At 35.4% G+C, this 17,374-nt stretch overlaps 1 protein-coding gene across 4 annotated transcripts in view; it reads right to left on the reverse strand.

Annotated features, from left to right (window-relative positions):
- Positions 1 to 17,374, reverse strand: part of LOC127061364 (EGFR adapter protein-like) — a 187,232-nt gene that overhangs the window by 159,135 nt on the left and 10,723 nt on the right. For 3 of the 4 annotated variants that reach the window (XM_050988135.1, XM_050988134.1, XM_050988136.1), the window contains one exon: positions 9,304 to 9,384. In XM_050988135.1, coding sequence (XP_050844092.1) covers positions 9,304 to 9,384 — 81 coding nt within the window. Of the gene's footprint in view, positions 1 to 9,303; positions 9,385 to 15,698; positions 15,743 to 17,374 lie in introns of those variants that run through there. The other variant, XM_050988138.1, reaches the window with a different exon arrangement.

The following is a 17,374-nucleotide window of genomic DNA, read 5'->3' on the forward strand; positions in this document are numbered from 1 at the left end:
ATCTTCCGACAAATCGCTGCCAATCGTTATGATCGCAAACAACGACGTTAAATAATCCCTAGGAATCGTTAGAATCGAGGCACCCTATCAAGATTCTTTGCGTGTGCTTCCTGTAACTGTGTTGTGTATAAAGGGATTACCGTTGACACCGTCTTTTCCCTTTTTCGATGATGAGAAGGATAGAAATAGGAAGAAAAAAGATGGAATAAAGCGAAATATCAGCAACACAGTGAAAGAGGTCGGTGCCTAGCCATCCCCGAAATCAATATGAATGCCTCCACGTGCAGGATATCTTCGGCACTTTTCTTTCCCTGTTCCTTGTAGTCCTCTGTCTTGAAGTACCTTTATACAGAACGGACAAAGAAAGAAGAAGGCCCTTGGAACTGACAAACTGCCCCATTCGTTGCAATCGAAGAAACGAAAGCGCCTCTTTCTTCATCGTCGAGCTCAGTGACAAATTTTCTCTCTTGTATCGTCATTTTTTTTTCTTTCTACTTTACTCCTCGTCCCATCACTTCCTTTACTTTTCCTCGATCTCTATTTTAGTACTTATGTTGTATTCGTTTACGTCCTTTCTTTTCTGACGTTATCAAAAAATTGTATGGTTCAGTTCAGACATAGAATTAGAATATTTTCAATCGAACAAGTTATTCTATTATAACGAACTTTTTATAGCAAATTTTTGAGATAAATTTTTTAGTTAAAATAAATCGTTATTTCGACGCGTGACGGTCAACCGAGAATGAAAGAAGAAGAAGAATGAAAGAAGAAAATGGAGACAATGTTATGCTAATATTGCCGTGCCTTTAAGGAATGTGTTTATTGAATTTTTTCCTCGATCAAATTGCATTCCACCGTGGTCGTGAACCATCGATTTGATTTTACATTCCATGAAAACGATTGAATTCCTCTCTTGGCCAATTTGAAGACGATCATAAACAACTAGATGTAGAAACTTACGCGTTCCTTAATTTTCTAATTTATTACAAATCCTTGCGAGTGAGTGTATTTAAAAAATTAACTCGTTAATCGAGCGATAAATAAATAATTTTCTCGAGTAAACTTTACGATCGATTTTATTCCCCGACGAATAACATTTTTTACGATAAGATACTCTTCGGTTTATTTGATCGGTCGGACTTGATTACGTTCGAAGTGCGAATTTCGATCGAGATCCATCGAATCGAGAGATATCTTGCTTTTATGGCTCGTAAAGCGCAAAAGTGATAAAATACAATCGTCAACGATGCAGCCGGATGCTATTGCTAATATTTCTTTGAACGAAAGAGAAAAAGAGAGACAGAGAAATAGACAGATGGAGAGAGAGAGAGAGAGAGAGAGTGAATCAAAAAAGATATGATCGAAAAATCTTTCGTCTTTGAGAGCCGACGACGATTCGAGGACGAGTAGAATGGTGTTGGTGGAGTGCAAAGTTTTCGTTTTCTATTATTCCGATCCGACCAACTGGTGCGTGTGAATAATTAGGGAGCACTCGGAACTGACGCGCGTCTCACTCCTGCTCGTTTTACAACGGAAGATTTTTATAGCAGGAAACGCGTATATTGCTTTGTAGAAAAGAGAAAGAGAGGAAAGACGAAGAACGAGAGATGAGAGAGAGAAAGAGAGAGAGAGAGAGAAAGAGAGAAAGGAGGGTAGGAAGAGGAAAGAGAAAGACGGATGGATGGGGTGAAAAAAAGAAAGCATAAAAAGGAAAAGAAGGGGAGAGGTAGAGAAACAAGAGGACGGGTGGTTAGAATGCGCTTTATTATCTTGTGCAAAACGCGATCCCCCTTTACCTCACTGCCACCATAGGATAGAACAAAAGGGACAAAGGACGTAATCGAAATATTACCAACAGAGAAATAATGCGGACGAGTGGCTCACAATACGTGGATCTCTTCTGTTACTAAAATTAGTTAAAAAGGAACTAAGAAAAGAAAAAAAGAAAAAAGATAATATAAAATAGAAAATGTAATCCAACGAGATCGCCATAGTCGTTCCCTTATCGCTGTCGTCTGCATCTCTTACATTTTGTGTTGACATCGAATTCAAAAAGATCCTTCCATTTTATTCTTTTATTGTCCGCATGTTCGTTGTTTGTCCTTACTTTCTTTCGCTCGTTACGTATATTATATCCATTTTATGTAACTCCTCTAGATAATAATTAAACTATCAACGATAACAATATATGTCTATGCGAGAAAAAAACAATAAATAATTAGAAATACCGAAACTAACGATCTCTATAAAAAAAGAAGAAAAAAGAGACAAAAAAAAAGAACAGAATAAATAATGTAATATGTAGCAGAACGTGGCCGAATGATTTACGCGTTCCATCTCGCATTCGACAGGGAGGCTTCATAAATCGTGACACCTGGTTCTTGTTATAAATTTGGACAAACCACATCGTTGTTCACCATTGGCCACACGCACACAACATGTAGCTGCAGCCTACATTTTTACATCTCTTTCTCCCTCTCTTTTTCTTTTTTTCTTTCTTCCCCTCCCCTTTCTCTCTCTCTCTCTCTCTCTCTCTCTCTCTCTCTCTCTCTTTCTGTTTCTTTCTTTCTGTAGTCCCTCGTCGACTTACGTCGATCGTATAAAAGGTAGTATATGTTAGCAGGTAACCGGCTAATTCTACCAGCCGGGTGGGGCATTAACGTTAAGGGGCATAAAGAAACGGCCAGTTACACCGAAACTCGTTCTCCGCGACTTGTTAACTTTCACGTCGCTATCGTAAAATCTCATTGGGACTAACGCGTCCGCGAATATCGCATCGCGCGAACATATCATTGATTCTCTTTGAGAAAGGAAGGAGAAGGGAGTAGACTCATCTGAATACTGGGCCTTCCACTTTTTCTTACAAAGCTGCAACTCTGTCCAACTCGCGACAAGCTAAAATGTGAATACCGGTCACGTTTACGTATGTATATATATATGTATGCATGTATGTATCTATTATTCGTCCAGTCGTATACAAATTAATAGACGATACTAAGAAATTTTCTATATTCTATTCGAATCTTTCGAAGGTTTGTTCGTTGGTATGTTTGAATATTTTTTTTCTTTTTTTTTTTTGTTTTTTATTCGGATAACAAATGAACCATACTCTTTTCTTAGCCATACCCTCGAGAAAGTCAAAGCAATTTTTAATTTATCAGGAATAATGTCTTCTTTAAATGTTGATCATTCGTTTTGTCCCTTAGTTGCCCTTATACCACTCTTTCTTTCTTGCAAGTCTATCCCTGACAATATAATTACTTCGATCCTTCACGTACGTCAAATAAAGGATTAATGGGAAATACAAAACGTTTTTTTAGTGGCATTAAATTAAGATTCATCCGTTCATCGATCGGCCCACTCAAATTCGATCGAGACTCGAATTTTAAGTAGTCCAATGCTACAAACAAGAACTACAAAGTACGTGTTACATCAATTTCGAAAGAGACCAAGAAGACATTCAATTCAGTTAATACAGTGAACGTGAGCGCTTACACATACACATGTGAAAAGTTAGAAAAGGAAACAAATACGAACCCCCGTCAATTACGCTTTTTATTCGCGTTAAAACTCGTTGACCTTGCTGGAGACTCGTCTCGCGTGTCCTCCGCTTATCCTCCGCGTATCCTCTCTCGATTATCTTAACTGCTGTCTCGTCCTGCCAACGGCAAGAAAAATCAAAGACAGTTCGATATGTAACTCTTCAATGATTTTAGATATGCCGTGTATTGGTATTAATCAAAGTATGTAATAAATATGCTGGTTTGGGATATGTTTTGAAAGAGAAAGTTATTAAAACAACTACATCAATAAGAAATATAAAGTCGATATCAATCGTCTTACGTTCATATTTATAACCCGGTATTGTTTTAAGTTTTATTCAAAAAAAGAGACGATCTTATTTAATACTTTTTAGTTTCCGATGTATAATCTTATTTTTACAATAATCACGATAGACGATTTTTAAAAAGATAATTATACGAATATACTCTTTTCCCAGACATGCTAATTATTTTGTTTAAAACGATGAAATTCGTTGAAGTAACTCTTGATATATGTCTGAATAAATTCCATAGTAAGATCAAAATTCGTATATATTACTTTCTAGCTAAGCATTAACTTCTTTGTTTTTCTTTTTTCCATGCAGATTAAGTCACATACATGTATCTACGTTAAGATCTATCAACGTCAATTTTTTGACAAGTTAAATTGCTATAAAATGATCGAGACAGCAAGAATGTGTCGTTCATCATATTTCCATGACTCATTAGGTATGCAGCGAATCTACGATGAGCCCGATTTGTAACGACAAATGTGATCGCGATATTAAGACTAACGTGAAGAAGCCTCAAGGCAAATTTGATGGCGACTTCGATGGCGACGACGGGACGAGAGACTACCGTCTTAACAACGAAGAGAAGCCACTCCCTTTGCTTTCTTCGCCTCGTTTCTTTTTTCCATCTGGTTTTATTATAATTTCAGGTAACTTCGTCTCGACAGTACGTATTGTACATTCGCACCAACGAATCTTTCCTGTTTTAATCTTGCAACTACATTACGATCAGCATAGTCCTTTATAATTCGAGATAATTCCTTGGGTATGCAGATAATAATAATGCGTTCGAAGGACTTTGTATATTCATTCGATGATAAAGATTTATAAGTAATATATTAGCTTATGCAAAGATTAAAGATATTAAAAAAAAAACAAAAATCAAATGAATATAATCGCATCGTTATCGGCATACGATATAAATAATAGTAATAATAATAATAATAATAATAATAATAATAATAATAATAATAATAATAATAATAAACTAAACAGGAGTATTTAATATCGAAAATACAAGTGAAGCAACCTGGAAATGATATGATTCTTTATATTCGTATAAATGAAGGATCGAGCGCATGGATATAAATTTCTCTGAAGCAAAAAAGTCGAAAACCGGTATAAGAGAGGAAGGTGATGCTTTTGTGATAATAAAAAAACAATACTGGTCGCGACTTCTCGGCGTTTTCCTTCGAAAAGGTCAGAGAAAAAGAGAAGGCAAGTAAAGAGTGGGGTAATTGCGCGAAAGAAGAAATAAGGCGCAAAGAATGTGAATCGCTCGAGCGTCCTTACGCTTATGACTTTGCCCGTTTGTCTCGTCTTCGTATAATTCGAGTAAATTTTTCCTACCCTTCGTCTCGCTTTCCCTCTCTCTATGTCTCTCTTTGTCTCTCTCTCTCTCTCTCTCTCTCTCTCTCTCTCTTTCTCTATCTCTCTCTTTTTTTCTGTATCTCTATAGTCTTCGTTTCGCTTCGTATAATTTAATCTCTCGGTACATTTATTTTATTCGTTTTAACGAGAAGTCGACTTCAATAAAATACAATAAACATTAGGCGATGGAATTTAATACTATATCGTATACATATCTCCCATATTATATCACAAATATAATATCATATACGATAATAGTTCAGAAATAACTGTTAACCAAAGAAGAAGAACTTGCTTCAAAAATTAAAAAGATATATATATATATATATTATTTAAAACATTTTTCGATAGCTTACTTACTTCCAAAACTTGATAATTTTAATCTAAAGTTAGAATATTAATTCACAGTCGAAAAGACGATTAATTCGTCTGAGATTATCGTTCTGACAAGAAACGCTTTAATCGAGAACGCAGAACAGATCGAGCAAGAAATTCGTAAGCAGTATGTTACTTCTCGTTAATGAATTGTGTTTGGTTCCTTCTATCGGGCAACGAAGGTTAACCGCAATCAACGATATTAGATGGTTCGGTGCCTAATCGCGGTCGCGCGATCTATTCTTCAAACACACCTTCGTGTTTCCTTTAGTTTCCAATACATTAGCTCGCTTAGATTAAGGAAGGTCATCCCGTATAAATACGTACAAGAGAGATAGATAGGTAGATAGAGAAAGAGAGAGAGAGGGAGAGAGAGAGAGAGAGAGAGAAAGAAGAACAGCTGGGATTAAATATGCCCTGCTATATTAAGCACGCTCTTGAGAATCTGACTCCCTTGAATATCGAGGGTCTGTTCTTAAGCATAGAAACTAATGAATAATTCTCCTTTATTAATGTACAAAGAGACCCATATAATTAGCTGGATGGTAATCTTCGATATAAGGAAACGTCAAGTCCTTTGTATTTGAAGGGAGAAAATGAAAGAAAACTTTGACGATCATCTTAAGAATTATTTTCTTCTTCTGTCGATTAGTAAATCCTTATGTTCTGTCATTACATAGAAAAGGTAATGTCAAATTCAGTCGAATACAAAGTAGTTTGCTTTTAGTAAAGTGTACTTTCTAGCATGGTATTATTAAATTGTTTCTTTGATCTCGAAATTAATCAGAAAATATCGCATACAACACAATTGTATTTTTATCTTTTCGAATTTTTATTTGTATCTTTTTGAATGTTGTTATCACAGTGACAGACGCTACACACGAACAGAACAAACATTTTTCTAACAAAGTAATTAATGCAAAAGTTTCTATCATGGCTACTTCCTTTCCATAAGTTTCTCATAAACACGAGTTGTTATTGCTACTTCTTTTACCATCTTTGTTACCTTCCTATGCATTTGATCTTTCGTAAGAGAGAAAAAATGCTAATATTTTTTACTTACCGGTAAGTGAACCAGTTACCAGTAAGGTAATGAAAAATATTAGTTCTTTCCCCTTCACTTTCTCTTTCTTTCTCTTTCTTTCTCTCTTGGGAGTACTTTGGAATTCTAAAACATCGGCGGACCTTTTTTCCCCACGTCTTAATCACTTAAGCGTGATTTTCACTTTATTTACACCTTGTATACACACGACAGAGGCTCATCGCCGCCGTAGACGTTACTCCCGGTAGAAGGGGGTATATATTTCCTCTGCATTACCCTAAATGCGAATATCGGAGGGTCGGATTATACCGCGGGAACTCAACGCGTATAATTTTCTTCGTTGAATATGCAAGGAAAGATACAAACGGAGAGAGAGAGAGAGAGAGAGAGAGAGAGAGAGAGAGAGACCTCTACTACATCCTAGAGACGAGCAGCAATTTTTCACGAGAGGTTAAATTCAGACGGACCGTAAAACCATTATAATTTTGACTGTATTTTCTTCCTTCTCTGCTCACCGTTAGAACGAGTTACGCGATTAAAATTAACATCCTGCAATATAATTAATCGAGGCTTTTCATTTTTCTCTTTTTTTTCTTTTTTATCCCTCGAGTTATTATTTTCGAATGAATTTTCAAAAGTTGCGATTAAATTTTGATTTTCGATTTACCCTTTGAAAGAAATGAATAAGATGTAAAATAAAGTAACCCTCTTTTTCCATCATTTACAAATTCATTTCGACGCGAAGAAGATCACGTGAGCGTGAAAAAGGATCCGACGATAAAATTCCAAAGAGTCCTATTTCATCATCGTAGGAGATATCGTTCTCATACGTATATATTGAAATTGCTGAATAGAAAAACGTCGAGATCTAAAACTCGCCTTAGCGTTATTCCTTACGGATGATAAAATGCGAAAGAAGATATCTGGTTTGACACGTTGAACGTCGTTCTTAAGGGTCTTATAATGAAATTTTAGATTTCGTTTAACCCACTAGGAATATCAAATTTCTAACATCACGAAATCATTGGGGCAAACGATGATAGACAAGGACATCCAAAAATCAAACAAATTTGCAAAGACACGGCTAGCTTTCCAGAGAAAGATTGTTTAGAATATCTGCTAAAGCGTTAACTTTGCCAATCTATACTCAGTCATGGTAACATTGTATTATTTTTATGTATTCTATACGGTTTAAATTTGTTAATACTAATCGTACGTGGGAATTTATTGTCTCGAATGAAATTTCTTCTTTTTCTTATCTTTTTTATCAAATTTTTCTTCTCAAAGTTTATCTAGGTTGGAAAACCTGTTCGTCATATTCTAGTAAAAGATCATCGAGGTTGAAAATACTATGAGATTTTTTTTCGTGTTTCTTTTTTTATGTCTGTAATACCTTCATGAAATTCAAGCTGGAAGTTCTGCTTTTTCCGGTTAGAAAAGGTAACAGAGATGCGTTCGCATAAAAGTGAAGAGTTACTACTACTTGGTATCTCATATACAGAATATATATAGAACATATACACATAGACATGGACATGGATAAACTCGTTCGAATGGAGACGTACGTAGTTGCCGAAAGGGACGAGTTTCTCCTGTTCATAGTACGCGGTCGAATATTCAAATTCCGATGAAACTCCGACGTGGAAATTTTGCTGATCCCTTTAGGGCACCGTTAGAGTCATTACTTGGTTTACAGTAATAGCGTGGCTTACAATAATAAGCCCTACGTGCAAAGTTTATTCCCAGCCGCAAATCTGTTGTTTGATTCCTCCGGCACGAGCTTACATTGGGCGTTTGTAACTTTCGGCTAATTAAGCAACGTAGCTTCGCGTTAATTACATCGACGAGAGTTCCTCATTGCGTGAACCTTGACATGAGTAAAACGCGGAACCACTAGGTAAAGATTTTCTTCGAAAAAGGTTACAAAGGAGTAAACTGTTCGGTTTATCGATTAGAACGATAATATCAAATTAAATGTGGAATGGATGAATTATTTATTAATTCGAATTGCGTATGGATTACTTCTATTTCTTTTTTATCATGTTTTTATAATATCATATTTACTGTAAAAAGCAAAAAAAGATATTGTTATTCTTTATTGTAATGTGTCCCAATTCGATCTAACGTGATTTCAATGAAATCGAATGTCAATCATTTCCTTTTCAAATTTGATATCCTCCGAAAAAATCAAAATGCCTCGTTGGTCGATCCCTACGAGAAAAAAGTCCTTCAAATCTCTAGAGGATTTCGATTTGAAGGTGGCGATAGAAATTTTTCACGTTTCGACGTTATCTAAGCACGTCGAATTACGTGGTACGTCCGAGCTGAGCGAACGATTTGAATATAAAATTCCCGATTCATCATGCATGCAAAACCGGAAAACAAACAGAGTGAAAATGGAACTTGGGGTATGTCGGGCCATTATCCTGGGATCTTATTGATTCTTATTATGCAGCGAAGCGTGCTGGAATAATCTATCTTGTCGCGAGTATACGCCACTTGCCGGTAATCGAAGGAAAACAATTTTGGATCGCAACATAATCAAACAAGAAAGTTAATGCTGAACACGATCGCTTTTTCTAATCGTCCAATCAAATTTTCCAGTTTCATTCGACCGGATAAAAACCTCCACCTTTTTTTCTTTCCTTTTTTTTTTCATTTCATAATACGGAAAGGTACTCACTCTGAGAGTCTCCAGTTGGGACCGCACGAATTCCGCTCGGCTGGCAACGTCGGGAATCGCCACAGGAAACGAACCCATGTACTGAAAATAGATAAATAAATAAATATTGATGTTCCGAATTTTGTTGAAAATTTGCAAGAAATATGATATCTTACGATTTCGAAAAAGTCCAACATTTTTGAATTTGATAATTACATTTTGAATATAAATAAAAATTATATACAAATTTGATAACGTACCTAAAACACGTATATGTACGTATTCGCGTGTCATGATAGAAGATGTAATGTTAATCAGAAAGAGAAGAAAAATTTCACGTAAGGTACGATTTCAGAGATCTCATAAATTCGATATAATGGCGATAGATAAACGCGAGTGCGAACACAGTTTGATGCACGGAGCAGTGAAGCACAGGAGGCAGTGGGAGAATTCGAGAAAGTGATGCGCGATGTAAAGTCATATGGTGCTTGTAACGATCATGGGAGGAGGAGGAAACCAATAACCCCGTTCGAATTATTGAGCGAGTATACGAAAGCTCGAGCAGGCTTCGAACCCTCTCTACCCGAGTTTTCATTGGTTTATTTCTTATTTGAACGAGCACAGTGATTGAACGAGAGAAAAATCAATAAAAATGAATTTTTCAAATATCACTTATTTTCACGGTTAAAGTTCATGAAGATAAAGAACTCAAATTAAAAAGAATATCCCTGACATGTTCTTTATGTCTTGTCCTTCTTTTTATCTCTTTATTCTTTGTTCTTTCTTTCTTTCTTTCTTCTTCTATTTCTCTTAATCTTAATAAAACATATCGCAAACAAACGTGCGTCTGTTCGATAAAAACTTAATTATCGATTAGGTGAAATAATTGTGTTTCAAGATCCACAGGGAATTCCTTTGGAGCTAGAGACTTGTGGAACAATAAAAAGAACCCTACCTAACCTACGACAAGAATTTCATTTCCCTTTTTCGCTCAGAGAAGATTTTGCTCACCGGTACCAGCCATCCTTTTTCTTTTCTTCGTAGAACTGCCATTTCCTTTCGATAGTCAATTTGGTTCACGATCATTCGTGTCCTCGGAGAAAAGGAATAAAAGGACGAAGAAGCTTGGAAATTTCGTTTACTTCCTTGACCAAGACGATTCCTTTTGTCACGATTATTTCGGATTCCAATGAAAATGTTCCTACCGTATTTATTCATGCGAATTTTATTTTCCTATCCTTTGTGCATGCTCCAATGGAATTCAAAGGAGTTAAAAACAGTGATATGTATACGAGGAGTTCTCTGCAAAGAAGACAAGTATCGCAAATAACATGTGCGAGTGACGTTTTATCGTGTCGACAGAAAAGAATGATAGAAAAGAGAGAAAAAGAAAAAGAGAGAGAGAGAGAGAGTGTGTGTGTGTACTCGAAAAGCGAGAATACGTGAGGTGATCCGGTAGATATTACCATTCCTTTGCGATATGAAAGATTTTATTCGATACGTTCGACTATTAATCATGACGAATTTATTCTTCCGCGAGAAGAAAAGAAATTAGTTACTTTTTCATAAGTATGAATAAAAATAATCGAACTAACGAGAATAAAATTCTTAACGTGAGGAAATGAGATTTTAACGAACAAAATAATAAAAATAATAATAGAAATAACAACAACAACAATAATAATAAAGCTTTTTCCATTAAAATTAAAACAAATGTACTGGATCTATCAGTTTTCATTTGCAGCGCGTATCAAATTTCAAAGCCTGGATAGATTAATCCAATATAGCTTAATTATTATCGGATTAAACTATATTCCAACGCGTAGAAACGTCAAAGAGGACAGGCAAATAATAGTCGGTAAGAAATATGTCGGGGTTTCACACGCATATAAATCTCGATGTAACGAGCGTTGGAAAGATAAGGAAAGTTGGCTCGCCTCGAGAGAAGAGAAAAGAGGATGGCCAAGAAAAGTGGCGGAGGCGAAGGGAGAAAGGGGCAGTTTCGTGTTTCGAGCGTGGGCATTGGTCTTTCTCGGTCAAACGCGTCGTCCGACGATTAAACGGTCGATAAAAATAGCGACCCTCCTTATAACGACAATAAATAAAAGCCCGGGGGGTAGATTCCAGGGTCGCAATAAATAACGGTACCGCGTGCAATTATGTTGCGCTTTGGTCCAACATTACGCGAACGCGTTTCCTTCGACGATCTGCTTCATATGTATGAACGTGAATACATACTTATCTATAGAGGATATGCTTACCATGTTTATCTATAGTATCGATAAAAATCGATTCGGTATATAAAAATGAATTATAAAAGTTTTTCTAAATATTTTTATAGATATTGCGTTCAGTTAGCTCAATTACAATTACATGAGTTACAGTTATATATGTACATATATCCGAATATATTACTTTGAAAGCAAAATAACTGTATAGTCTATAACAGTATGGTATAGATTAGATAAGACAAATGTTATTAATGATTATAAACTTTTCTTTCGATTATTTTTCATGTTCCATTTATTTCCAGAATTATATCCACGAATTATTACGATTCATCCTCTATAGATTTCTCCGTACCTACATATATATGCAAGCGAAAGAGACAAGAACGAAATTAACGATGTAAATAAAACACTGTATAACTCCTCTCTAACTATAAATATATGTCAGCTATGTATCCGTGACGCACCGGTTCGTCCTTCGCGTTCATCCCCGTTATCGGAGATTCCGTGCCTGCACCTATCCTTTTTCCTACGGTCATGCATGCGATTAGAAAGGCGCATACAAGAAACTAACGGATCTACTCGATCGAGTCTGATCTCCTAGCCGCTTTCTCGATATCTTTCAGAGATCCCTTTCAAAACTATCGTTATAATCTACGTTATGTTTTCGAACGTTTCGATAGGAAAGAAATAAAAACAGAAAAAAGAAATAAAAAATCTTTTAAACGACCGGCCACGTCGTTTCTTTATTTTGTAATCTTTAAAACGTTTCAAAAGGGCACGTATGTCGACCTTTTTTCTAATTTCCTGAACAATCGAGGATAAAATACGCGTTGGGTGAAAACGAGCGACGAATACCGTAGTAGCTTAGTAACGTAGAAACGTTAGAAACGCGCTGCAAATCGACGTCGAGAATTTTAATTAGAAATCTCTCTCTCTCTTTCTCTCTCTTTCTAACTAAATCCGATATGAAATTTCCAGAATTTCAGGAAAAAACAAAAAGAAGAAAAAAGCGAGAAAGATAGAAAGAGAGACTTTACGATAAGGGCAGGTAAAACAGAAATATTTACGAACTGACAGAACATGACCCGCGTTTCCCTTCGTTGAGTTTATAATTTCCTTCTGGTACAATCTATCGCTTTCCTTACGTATGTTGCAGCAATCAACGGTGTTGGTATGTTTCAACGTATTACCTATCATACCAATACATATATATGTACATGTATATAAATATATATATATTTATTTATATATTTATATATAATATATATATATATATATAACATGGTAATATAATTCTCGGTTTAATCCTTTCGAATAATTTTCATTGTTACATATTATCGAATTTCTCTGCTGTGAAATATTTTTTGAAAATCGTCATGATTTTTCCAGATACCTTGCATCATCAATATAACACATCGTAATATCGATCCTAAAGCATACAAGTAAAATTCATTTTATGAAAACTTCAATACGATCGGATTCAAATATTTGTTTTACGATTCAATATCATTTGTTAGTTTATAATACTTGGGATAATAATTTTTTCGTGTCGATAAATTTTGGCAAAGTCGATGAAAAGAAAATAAAAAAGATTTAATATCGATATTATTGGTTTTGTATTAACAATCAGTTGATAACAATGATCGATTTACATCGTTGCACGATACTTCTCGGAATCGTACAATTACATTCGAATTATTTTTTCATACTGTCTCTCACAAAGGAATTATATACGTTCAACGATCATGCAACATGAATCATGGTACATGTTTGCGTTTCAGTCGACTCGTGGTCCAACTTACATATACACTGTTAATCTCAGCGAATATAGATATGTAGAGAGTAGAAGAATGCAAAAGGGAAAAGATTTTCGAATGTAATAGAGCATTGATAATACCTGTTTGCATAATAATCGTTCCGATTAGGAAATGCTGGTAAAGTATGGTGCTCATTAATTTTATTACGATCTATAATTTATCTATCATATTATCTACAAACATTATTGTCTGTAATATAACGTATAATAATAAATATCTGTATCGATTCATTTCGAAAGAAAAAGAAAACGGATATTTAATAAGAACCGACATAATTAAAACAAAATTAATTCATAAAGCTAATTGTATTTCTTCTATTAATTAATATCAAAGGAATCAATTTTCAAACGGAAAAAAATTTCGCGAGAGTATTTTCAAGGTTTTTTATTCTCTTGCGAATTTTAATTCACGTACCACCATGTGGATCGAAATTGCGAGGAGTCTTTTTTCACAATGAGCAGGAACGAAGTAAATAGGTATGCAAATTTCAGCAGAGTGCGGTTCCTCTGGAAAAGAAGAAAGAAAGAAAAAAAGAAAGACAAAAGAATCGTATAGCCGTCTCACGGTTTAATAAAGGCCGAATAACAGGTTGCATGATTAACGTGGAATGCGATTACTTTCACTTTTTATGAGTGGCAACGTCTTTCAACAATCTCCAACATAGTTCTCTCATAATCGGATAAAATGATGTGGGTTGGGAGGGGAGGGAGAGAAAATAAACGTGTGTCTACTGGTAAGAAGATAATAAATTTTTAGAGAAGAGAGTTAATTGCATCGACAGATTTATCGAGCGGACTGATAATTGACGAAGATGCGATTAGATAAACGCATAAGTATTATTTATTCTCTCGCGTGCGAACGTTTGTCATTCTAAAAATATCTACATCTTTTTCTGATCGTCTTGTGAAAAAAATAGTGGGACGTAAGATAGGGTCAAACGATAGCTACTAGAATTTCATCTCACGTACGTATAACTATTTACTATGTATTACTATACATAGAAAGATATTGTAGAAGGATCAAAAAGTTTGATGTATGTATGATAAAAGATAATGAGAAGGTTCACGACAGGTAAGTTTAAAAAACAACGTGAAATCTTGAAAAGGAATCGAACTTTGCCAAGTTGTTACAGAGAAAGCACAAAGCGTACAGAAGAAACGAGCATTATCCTCGCAAATGATCTAGCGTTATTTTCAACGGATGTATTATGATCTAATCCGTACGATGCATTAATCAAACCTTTTATATGAAATACTGGTTACGCAAACTTCGCTTGATTTACTCGCACGAGGAGTAATTGTGGTTACATGCATGAACTCTTGGATCCTTTCTCAAGGAAATAAGATAATTATTTCATTGGAGAAGAGAGTGGGAGATACGATCGGTCGAGCTGGTGGTACGAATCGAGCATAGCGAATATCTTTGCACTGCGAAAGATATCATCGTGGAGTACTCATTAACGCGTTTATTACTTGTGCGTGTCTCCGTCTACTTATTCCTTTTCTCCTTAAGCTGTACGTACGTTTTTCTTAGGAAAAGAAGAAACAAAAGGCCGGATAGAAAGCGATAATATTTACAATGCAATTAAGACTCGTTAGAAAAGCTACGCAGGACAATTTAAACGTTTCGTCGTTGAGCCGTTAATTAAACATTTAAACATTCTCTCGTCCGTTTCTGTTCTTTTTTCTTTTTTCGGAGGGACTGGGAGGGGTAGGGGGAGGTTTATTCTTTTTCCTTTTTTCTTCTCTTTTTTTCTTTTCTTCTTTTCTTTCCTTTTTTTCCTTCTTTTCTTTTCTTTCTTTTTTTTTTTTTTGGTTTTGACGTGCCATCGAACGAGGTCGGAGCATCTTTTCTCAAAGAAACACGCCATGTACATATATTCTGTCGAGATATTAATTACGTTGGAATTTCACGTTACTTTACCTGGAAAACGATTTAACGAGCAGGTGCCAGCACCAAGCACCTTGCAACATGCTTGTGTTTTATATCGCTTGCAAATCAAACCTTTTCAACGTTTAATATTCGTCCCCGGTTGCAAGTATTCTTGACTTTCGTGCCTTCTTGATCAAGCTAAATTATACGCGCGTTTTTGGAACGACTTTGTAACGTCGAATTCTCAACGATCAGTTCGATCGAATGTGATTTACGATTCGTCTCGAGGTAAGGAAGGCTCTCTCTTATCTTATATGAGAAAAAAACGCTATAAAGCAATTCAAAATGTTTATACCTATGTACGTACATGCATATATACATTGGTGCATACGCATATATGCTTAAATGATACGAGTAAATATTCGAAAGGATCGTAATAAAATTTTTCTCAAAGAATTTCAAAGGAATTATGATGTATTAGAATAACAGAGCCCACCTGTACACCGTTGAATATAACGAGAGTAGCCTCTGGCGTTTTGACGTCCGTGTATTCCACCATCCCCACCATCTTTATTTGTTTTCTCCTTTTCCTCCTCTTTCTGCACCAACACTCACTCTCTTTATCTTCTCTCTCTCTCTCTCTTTTCCTTTCTCTCTCTTTCCTTCTCTTTTTCTTCGTCTTATCTACCTTCCCAAGTGGTTTTAAATAAATCTCAATTATCCGTCTTCTTTAATTGCACATTTCGTTAATTGCTCGATGTTTCGTGCGCCAACGATCGACGTAACGTCGAGAATGTATCGAGAGAAGATAAGCATCGCTTCTTCCTTCTTCCTTCATCCTTACTAACGATCACGAAGCAACGACGAAGCTGACTTTCACCATCTTTCGCGATAAAAGATCGTTTCTTTTCGCCGACGATATTTCGAATCTCGAAATATCGTCGGAGAATGTTCGATTTTGGACTTCGATATTTTGAATAAAAAAGTCGTGCATCCGTCGATCAAACTTTTCTTCATTTTTTCGTTTCGATTCGATACGCTTAGATAAAAAATTTATCAAGATAACCTGCAAGATCGACAACGATTGTTCCTTTTAACGAATTAATGAAAAAATAAATTGATAGAATGCTTTCCATATTGTTTCATATAGTTTTTGAAGTATTTTTATACGTCCATGATTTATCGGGAGTCAAAGAAACGCGGCTGTCAATCTAAAAAAAGGAAAGAAGAAAAAGAAAAACAAATTTCATCGACAATTAATTGATTTCACCAGTCTCTGCTAACAATTTAATGGACTTTTCTGATTTCAGCTTTCAAATTAAAGCTTAAACTCTTTGAACCGTTCAATCACGCGTTCACGTTTGGAAATACTCCTTTGGTAAATGATATAGCAAATCGTAGAAGTCAAGGACGATAGTCTATATGACTTATATAATATTAGAACGAATAATAGATATATTTCAAATTGTTTTACAAATATTTGAATAATTTGAGTATCTCCTTTAGAGAAAAAAAAATAAAATAAAATATTTGTCTAAAATTCAAAACGAACAATCAATGACCCGAATTAATGAGCTAATTTACAATCGAATAAAAATAAATCGCATAGGAAAAAGGAAAAAATCATAGGCTATCTGTTCCTCTTTTTTTATTATTTAAACGATCCGGTTATCGAAGCGAACACTTTTCTCTTCTTCTCTTCTCTGTCATCGTTCACTGTCACTCTCAGGCGTCCGTGAGAGATCAAGTAGAACAGGCAATACTTTCTCACGTAGCAAGCGTCCGTAACCTGCAGTTAACGATTCAAGAGCTCGTTGCGCTCTACGCGGTGACAGGTGGAATCTTTCGGAAGGTAAGAACGATTTAATCAATGTCACTGTGAAATATAACGTCGGGAAGAAGCTATGATAAAAATAATAAATAAACACGTTAGAGTTTGCATCCATTCGAAATCAGACACGCGTTAGTTCCGTCTTGAACATTTTTTTTCGTTGTACGGTTAATCTTGCTTTTGAAATTATTAAACGAATACCGAAGAACGATAAATAGCGATAAGGATTTAATGAACGTTTTAAATATACATAAATCTCGAAAGAAATAAATTATATTAGCACGAGAGAGAGAGAGAGAGAGAGAGAGAGAGAGAGAAAGAGAGAGATAACGAAGCGTGGA

Source organism: Vespula vulgaris, chromosome 2, assembly GCF_905475345.1.
Source record: "Vespula vulgaris chromosome 2, iyVesVulg1.1, whole genome shotgun sequence".
In the NCBI taxonomy this organism is placed as follows: domain Eukaryota; kingdom Metazoa; phylum Arthropoda; class Insecta; order Hymenoptera; family Vespidae; genus Vespula; species Vespula vulgaris.